Here is a 9,080-nt window from a genome sequence, read left to right as displayed (position 1 = left end):
CCTAGCTTCAGGCCAACTGAGAGACGGCGGTCCCAGCCAACAAGGGCTAACCGCACCGGGACAGCTGAGAGGCTGTCCGGGAAAGAAATCTCAGTAGTAGACAGCACTGAGCAGAGACGGAAGGATCCAGAAGTGCCGGTTTGAGGCTGGGGAGCGTGTGCTGAGGAGGGTAGCTAAGGTCCCAGCCATGGTGGGCTAACCGTAGCAGGGACAGCTGAAGAGGCTGCTAGCTGACCAGCTAACTGGAGAGGCAGCGGTCCCAGCCAGCAAGGACTAACCGCACCGGGCAGCCGAGGGCTGTCTGGGATAGAGCTCTCGGTAGCAGTGGTAGCGCTGGGCAGAGATGGGAAGATCCAGTAGTGCAAGCTGTCGAGAGAGTCTCCGACAGCAGCGGCGGCAGCAAAGTGGCAACCAGTGAGACAGAGGTTATGTAGTCCAGAGTCGGGACACACGGGAGAGTCGAGACGGAGCAATCGGGCTGTGCTCAGATGGGGCGGATGAGGCAGCAGAGTCCAAACACTTTGCCTGGAGCGGGAGCCGGTGTAGCTGCTACATTAGCTGGTACTCCCCGATAAGGAGTTCAAATCCAAGTACATACTGTAGGTGTCAAACAATTTTAGATTCTCCCCTCCTCTCTTCAGAGTAGCACCACACACCTAGCAGTCTGAAGATGTATTGTCATCATTCACAGTAAAATGCTTCCAAATCGCTGACATTTTGGTATTTAAAACAGTTGAAACACACAAGCCCCAGGCTGCAGACTAAGCAGGAGTGCGCACTGCCTATATGGGAACGGATCTCTTGGCATCAGCTCACTTCACCAATGCCAAATATTTACATTTTAGACTGGTATCACTGTGCACCTCTAATTGACAGTATTGATGTTTTTGTTGAGGTAATCTACTTTTGAGTTATCCCACTTTATCAGACCCAGCTAGATAAAGTGGAACAGCATGTTTTAGACAAAATGGTCTTTTAGACTTTTGCAAATTTAGGAAAGAAATCATGGCGAGCAAACAGAAAGGAAAAAATTGCAAGAAATCTATTTGGATGTCACATCTAAAAAACGACTGTGACTGCTGTCAGACGAAATTGTCGCAGAGCGCACTGCATTTTTTTTCCTATTTTTATTAAGGCTTTCCACAATTACATTATAAATAATAATGATTCAATTGCATTAAATTTGCATATTTATACATTCAAATAAATGAAAATAATAGTTTGTGGGCCCATAGAAATATAGTATGCAACTCAAAATTGTCCAATGTGCGGCACTCATACATTATAATTAACAATAACAGAGAAGACTAACAACACATGACTTAGTTTATTTTTAATAAACAAATTTAAAGAAACATGTTTTCACTTTGTCATTGTGGGGTATTGTGTGTAGATTGATGGCAAAAAAAACTACATATAAATCCCTTTGAAATCAAGTGTATAACACAACGAAGTGCAGAATGGTCTGAATACTTTCCAAAGCCACTGTATGTGAATTCATATACAAGAGTTAATACATGTTATTGTGTTAACAATAACAAGGCTAAGGTTAAATATATGTTTTAAAGATGTCAACAAGAGTTTACAGGCTTAGATAGCAAACATTAGCTATTTAGCTTTGCCTTAGCTATAAATAGCTAGATAATCAAACGACAGAAGTTGGGCAATAAGATAATAAGACGAGATAAGATATACTTTATTGTACCCAATGGGGGAAATTTGTCTTGGACTCTGTGTTGCTTTATGCATATCAGTTCTACATACATAATTAAAAACACACACACACATACAATTTAACATACATATTCCTACCTACCAATACAAAGAATGCAAAGCAACCATTGCACAGCCCCATCGCATCATATTGTGTAACTAATGCACTAGACACATAACCCCTGTAGCCTATTGCTATTATTGCACAGCCTCTTTGGCCACATTTGATGTAATGTTGCACAGCCATTATAGCCTTATACTACTATAAGTATACTACTTATTCAAAAACCTAACTGAGGTAGGTGCAAATGCATTTTTTAAAACAGTTGAGTTTACAGTGAGGGACTCTATAACCTCTGCCAGAGGGCAGGAGCTGGTGGAGAACATGGGAAGGATCAGACACTATTTTCATTGCTTGTCTGATGACAGACTAACGCCGGGTTCAGACCGCAAGCGTAAGCGCCGCGAAGCGTCAATTCACGCGCGAGCAGGAGCCTGGCTGTTCACACCAGACGCGCATTTCTCCGCGCCGGTCACCAAGCGATTCTGCTCTACAGGAGGAGAAAACCCTGTGGAAACAGGCTGTAGCTGCTGACACTGTGTTCCAACAGCCACCAAAGCTTCATCTGTTCACTGCTGTCCTTGTAGAAACACTGCTGACAGCTCACTGGACTTTTCCACATCAGGGATGAACTTTAGATTTTCCATCTTCTTAATTTCCCCCTTTCTTCACAAACTCCCTCATATCAAAGCTGTCACGTTTATTTGTTTGTTTTCTCAGCAAGAGTCGTGACTTGTGATCAGGCAATAATTAGGAAAGCCTAGGGGACCGAGATATCTCTCGCTCCCCCTCTCTCTATCTCTGTCTCTTTAAATAATGACATATAGGCCTAAATAAATTAAGTAGCCTATAAATAAACAAACTTAAACATGTATCCTTGTTTACTTTTGTGGTAACTCAATAACAGATGCAATTTTCAAAAGACAAGTGATAATTCAAAACCAGATAGATCATCATCCTACAATGTGTTGCATTTAAAACTTGCATCAGTGCAGATTGATTCATCAACAACAACAGTGAAGACCCTGGTTAGTTGATCATTTAATATATTTGTGATTCTGTGGTGATATAATGGAGATATGACCATCTATAGTGTTTTCTATGGCGTTTTCCTGTGAAATGCGCGCCGCGGCTCGCGGAGAAAATAGACCAGACGGCGACACTGGCGCTCCAGATCGCGAGCCGGCCGCGGAGCTCCGCGCCGAGGCGCCGCGCGGCGCGCCCGGTCTGAACGGTCAAATCGGTTAACATGGGCGCCGAAAGGAAACTGGCTCCGCTTCGCGGCGCTTTGCGGCGCTTTGCGGCGCTTCGCGGCGCTTACGCTTGCGGTCTGAACCCGGCGTAATAGTCACATACAAAATTCGATAGTTACATACAAAATGTAATACAACTGTCCTAATCATGTCTCCACCATCATACTGTAACATAAATGTTATCTTTGATTCAGTGCTCTCCAACCTGGACAACACTAAATATAGGCCTGTCCACTGTCCACCTGAATTCTCTCTCTCTCTCAGGTGCACAGAGTTACTACTAATGAAGCATAGCGCACTTCCTTAGAGAGCTGTCCGAGGTGCTGAAACATCATTTAGAATTAAACTGCAACATGGGGTGTTGCCAGACATGGCAGAGGTATGTGCTCTACTGAGCATATTTTCTAGTTTAAAATGTCGCAGCCAGACTTTTGACCAACACCAGGAAAAGGGATCACATTACCCCTATTATAGCCTGTTTAAAATTCAGGATTGATTTAAACATTTTATTAATCACTTTATTAATCTTTCCTTTGCTTTCAGTTTGCTTTTGAAAGAAGTTAGCGTTGGGGCACATCTCAGGTCCTCTGGCAGGGCATTCCACTTTCTGGGTGCACGACAACTGAAAGCAGCTCTCCCTGATTTTGAGGTTACCCAGGGAATGGATAAAAGGCCCCTGCCTGATGACCTGAGGGCTTGTTGTGGTTCATAAGTGGCAAGCACGTCTCTGATACAAATTGGTGCAATGCCATTTAGCGCTTTATAAACCTATGATAAAAACATTTGCGGAAAAGCAATCCATATTGTCCTGTACCAGCTGGAAGCTTTACAACAAGAGAAGCAGCGATGGTTGTAAAGAATGAATTAAAATACCCGGCAATCTTCATTTTATTACCATTGTCAATGTTCAGGCCAATGTTACAAGATTTGGTTTTAATTTTGTTTGAACAACCAAGATCTTTTAGGACTTTCCAAAGATTTTTTGTACATTTTCATTCACCGCATCAATATAGAATTGCGACTCTGAATCCTGTATCTAGCATGGTTTCTACACCTTACATATGCCTCACTGCCTGATTTTTTAAAGTTCACCAGATGCCTATCCCTCTGCCTAATCAAATCTAGAATCTCAGTAGTTATCCATTTACCACTCCTAGGTGTTATTCTGACCTCCAGCATCATCATGTTCCAAAACAGCAGACCAATCTATCTCATTTAACTGTTGTAAAAATAACTCCTTTGAGAATTTTCTCATTGATCTAATCCTGACTGAATTTTGCTGTACTGGGTTGACTTTTGATTTGGTTACCTTATGAGTACAAAAGCTAATTTTGTGGTCACTGATCACAATATCTAAAACACCTGACTGACGGAGACGATGTCTGAAACCAATATCAAATCTAAAGCTGACTCACTGTTAGCACACACCCTAGTTGGTTCTGTTATAAGCTGTTGGAGGCCAAATAATCTATTAAAATTGCACAAAGGATCCACCAGGCCATTTTTCTATGAAGATGACTGTACATTTGTATTTAAATTACCAAGAATAATAGATTCAAATTTCATAAAATCTATACATTTGTTGCAAGCCAATTCTAATAGTTCATAAAAATCGCTATGTTTGGGAGGTCTGTAGCAGACACCAACAAGGAGCGGTCGTGTTTTAGGGAGCACAATCTCAACCCAGATAGTTTCCAGTCCTGTTGTATAGATATCAGGACGATGCTTAAACATAACGTCACATCTAATAAACAGACAGACTCCATCCAACTCCATTTCAATTACGATCCGGTCGTAGGATGACGTAACCCGGAAGATCAATCTCACTCTCCAGCACACATTCATCTAGCCAAGTCTCCGACGCAGCTATCACCGCAGCCTTGGAACGAGTTGCAATTTAGTGTATCTTGTCTATTTTGGGGATCAGGCTCCGAGCATTCACGTGAATGAAATTAAGCCCCCTCCCGTGAAAAACAGCAAACTGGTCAGCCACCGGCGTAACAGGTGGCACACTCTCTGCATCCTCGACATGACACTTGTACATGCTGGAATCCAGGCACTCCACGTTGGCCACTGCTTTCAGACTGCATCCGTTGCAAACAACTGGCATATATCCTCCTTCCTTTATCGCCCTGTTGTATGTTGAGACATTGATGTTTACACATTTAATGTGAATAGAAAAGTCAAAATTTGTCGCATGGCAACCGATTTGCTGTTTTTTCTTACGGTCTCTTCACATGTCGGAAAAAAATGTAATTTTGAGGTGTTTCTGGGATCTGAGCAGGGGTGAATGTCGCCACAAAAGAGCAAACCTAACCTAAACCTAAAGCTACCCCTAAAATGTGTGTCAGAGATTGTAAGAACTGAAAGTAAAAGCATATTGACGGTTGAATTTTTACCTCAAAGTGCTTTGAAACAAAAGTTGAAAGTTGAAAGCAACAACGACCAAATTCAAATTCAAACCATTACATTCAGTTTCAATTTTTGCATACAGTGATTACATTTAAGCATCAAAAAGTCAAATATGTGCACCTCCGGGTGTTACGCTCGAAGCAGTGCTTGCACTATAAGGTTCTGTGCACACTATGGCAAGTTTGGTTGCACTCCATTGTCCAGGGTTGATAAAGTTTGGTTGGGTACTGTTCAATTTTATTTGACACTGGATTTGACCAAGGGCCACTGTCAAGTTCCAGTGTCACCAGACTCTGAGGAGAAAATGTCATTCTCCACTGCATTCAAACTGATTGACTGGCACCCAATATGTCATCCAGATATTCAACACTGCTGAATATCTGGATGACATCATCTCCAGTGACTGGTAGCAGTATGCGCAGCATCCGCTGTCTGTTCTGGAGTCCCTGAGATTCTGAATCCCAGGACTCATGAATCAACCTGTATATAAAGTCATAAAAGTGATTTTAAACCCATGTCTGGTTAGACTCCAGAGCTAAGTGGCATATCTGAGGTAAGGATATCATATGTGCTATCACACTGTATTACTGCAGTATTTTATTATTGTATTATATGTAGCATTTACACTGTATGTGTATAAAATGTCTGAGCATCGCTTTTTCTAATTCTTTTAAATTGGGTATCAAACCATACAGTGGAAAACTGTTGATCTCTACTACAAAATTCACAAATGATACTTACTATAATTCTCTGTATTGTTAAAAATTGTAACTCCACATCGTTTTAATATTTATTTCATATCTATTCAGCCATTCAAACATTTGATGATCCTATTATAAACTTAAAAAAAAGATATAAATTATTTGTATGCTCAGAGAAGCTAATTAGTTGTTCCCCTTTACTCTCTCACATGAATTAATTATCTGTTGCTGTTGGTCTATTTAAATCTCTCACATTTTCTGTAGCATGTGGATCAGGAAGAAGTGTAATTCAATATTTTCTGGGAAACATTGACGGGGCATTGAGAGAGTCTCATTCTAAAATAAGATACCCATCACTGAAAAAAACGGATGCCTACTTAAGAAAATAATTGCTGGCATAAAGGTAAAGCATATTATGTTGTATTAAAGTTGTGAGTCATCTTAAGTAGGGGTGTGACGATTTGATGATTTAAAGCGACGCATCACACTTAATGTTTAAGATACGGTTACATCGATTGAGACAGCTTGTATCAGACATGTTTTCTCCAAAGCTACCCGCTTCTCTCTCACTCACTCTCTCTCTCTCTGCCTGTCGGTCCTCCTGCGAGTGAAGGCTCACAAATGGGTCAAGCCCCCCCATCCTTTGCAAGGATCGTAGCACAACTAATTTGTACACGGACTATTGAAAACTTAAAGTCCACTACATAGTCTAGGGCCTACATGCAGTAGGTTGGCAGTTATCCTTTTTTTTTTTAATAAAAACATTGTTCACCACTTTATGGGTCACGTGGCCCACAGGGAATTGGACTGCAGACTCTCAATCAGGAGACCCGAGTTTGATTCCCGGCAGAGACGCTTCCACAAAATTCAACGTTGCTGTTACACTATTAGTCTTGTTTTCACATTGTTATTAGCAATTGTCTCATTGCAGAAATTATTTGTTAATAAACAATTGCCTGTTTGACTGATTTTTATGTTTTAATACAAACAAACAGGATTCAAAGTAGGGTGTGAAAACAATCCTTCACTCCCTCATCCGTTACTGGATTGAGAAGATGTACACCTATTAGGATTTCCTCTTGCAACCGGTCACAGTTGCTTATATGTTACACATATCACACCGCATCGTATTGCACAGCATTGTATCATATCGCATTGAGACGGGGCTGAATTGAATTGTATCAATCTGATGGCTGCTTAGAATGTATGTAGGTGCATCGGATCGTGGATTGTGTATCGAGGTGCAAATAGAATCGTGCTCGGATGATGAGATGCACACCCCTAATCTTAAGACCTCTGTGTTCAAAACAATTAGAATCAGCATAAAATCATCTGTGGTTTTGAAATGTTCATGATGAAGTTAAAAAGGTTTCCAAAATGGATAGTTTTGGAATTAAACCCTTCGTATGTACAAAGTAGGTTTTAAATTGTAAATTTACCTTTTCTAAGTGTAGTATAATTTGAATGTCTGACATACAGTATTGTGCAACTTTGTTCACATTTCAAGATTATTTTTGGTACAAAATAGATCTCATCTCAAAGTTTAAATTTGGCATGTAGAACTAACCTTAACATAACATGTCAATATATTCATGTCTTTTGTAATCAGGTTACATGCAGCCTCCTCAAGTCGGCCTGATGAATTTTCCATTTGATGGCAATAATGTGTCGATTTCTCTGAGACATCGGGAAACTTCCAGCACAGCTGTGACAAAGAATGTGATTGTTGTGGCTCTAGGCCTCACTATCAGCTACATCAATGGCACCTTGATCCACACCTTCAACAAACACAAGGTCAGACGCCTTTTTTATGTGCAGAAGAAACAGATAAAAATATATAAAGGGAGGATGAAAATGTATAAGCTGGTTTGACTCTCTTTTCCTTTCCTCTCCTCCAGATATTTTATGTGAATCCTCGTTACATCCTGTTCATCCACCTGGTGGTGAACGATCTCATCCAGCTTACTACAACGATCACCCTGTTCATCCTTAGTAACACTTTCTACAAAATTAATGTCTCCCTCTGTTTCCTCCTCATCATGTTTGCGGTCTTCACCACCCTCAACACCCCATTGAATTTAGCTGGCATGGCGGTAGAGTGCTACATCGCTATTTGTTTACCACTCCACCATGCTAAATTGTGTACAGTCAAGAGAACATACATTCTGATTGGTTTGATCTGGGTCACGAGTGCAGTGTCCATCCTTCCAGATTTGTTCATTATGCTAGCTACAGAATCTCTAGGATTCTTCTATTCCAGAATCTTCTGTGGGAGGGATAACATATTCAGACACCCCTTAATCATACACAAGAGGGAAGTGTCCTACATCATTTTCCTACTTGTCATTGGGCTCACTCTCCTCTACATATACTTCAAGATCCTGTTTGCTGCTAAAGCAGCTGAAGGAGATGCTAAGAAGGCCAGGAATACTATCCTGCTTCATGGCTTTCAGCTACTGTTGTGTATGCTCACCTACATAGCCCCTGTGGTAAAAAGAGCTGTGTTGTACTGGTTCCCTAAAAGTTACAAAAACACACTCTTTGGTTGCTATATCATCATCCAGATCCTCCCCAGGTTTCTCAGTCCTATTGTGTACGGGCTGCGAGACCAGACGTTCAGGATGTACTTGAAAAGGTACCTGCTGTGTACAGTGAGCGCACGCACCAATCCACAGATTGCACTGAAAGGGCACACTTGAGACTGTATCTTGTTTGTTTGAGTTTGAGTTTTTATTAGGACCTCTTTTAGCCAATGGCTACTCTTCCAAGAGTCCTGAACATTAAAACATATCAGTAAATCATCATCATTATTACATACACATTTCAATACATATCAATAAGACATCTAAAACATAACAACATTAATACATATCAATACATAACATTAACACATACCAATACACTCAATTTATTGTACACAAATTAGTCCCAATAACCGTC

At 40.9% G+C, this 9,080-nt stretch overlaps 1 protein-coding gene across 1 annotated transcript; it reads left to right on the top strand.

Annotated features, from left to right (window-relative positions):
• The first annotated feature begins 2,893 nt into the window (after positions 1-2,893).
• On the top strand, positions 2,894-8,839 carry LOC139662251 (odorant receptor 131-2-like). The gene is made up of 4 exons (XM_071540892.1): positions 2,894-3,017; positions 7,750-7,934; positions 8,039-8,282; positions 8,337-8,839. The coding sequence occupies exons 1-4, from the start codon at positions 2,894-2,896 to the stop codon at positions 8,837-8,839; spliced, it is 1,056 nt and encodes a 351-aa protein (XP_071396993.1).
• The last annotated feature ends 241 nt before the right edge of the window (positions 8,840-9,080 follow it).

Source organism: Centroberyx affinis, unplaced genomic scaffold, assembly GCF_046629955.1.
Source record: "Centroberyx affinis isolate AG114_WGS23_722 - 3 ecotype Tasmania unplaced genomic scaffold, CSIRO-AGI_Caff_v1 ptg003742l_1, whole genome shotgun sequence".
Lineage (NCBI taxonomy): Eukaryota > Metazoa > Chordata > Actinopteri > Beryciformes > Berycidae > Centroberyx > Centroberyx affinis.
This window is presented reverse-complemented; position numbering and strand designations above follow the sequence as displayed.

Excerpts from the sequence above, each read along its gene's own strand:
- LOC139662251 (XM_071540892.1), top strand. The coding sequence starts at position 2,894 with ATGCGCGCCGCGGCTCGCGGAGAAAATAGACCAGACGGCGACACTGGC. Across the intron at positions 3,018-7,749 it reads CGGTCTGAACGGTCAAATCG|GTTACATGCAGCCTCCTCAA; the intron begins GTTAACATGGGC and ends TTTTGTAATCAG. Across the intron at positions 8,283-8,336 it reads ACTCCACCATGCTAAATTGT|TGTCCATCCTTCCAGATTTG; the intron begins GTACAGTCAAGA and ends TCACGAGTGCAG.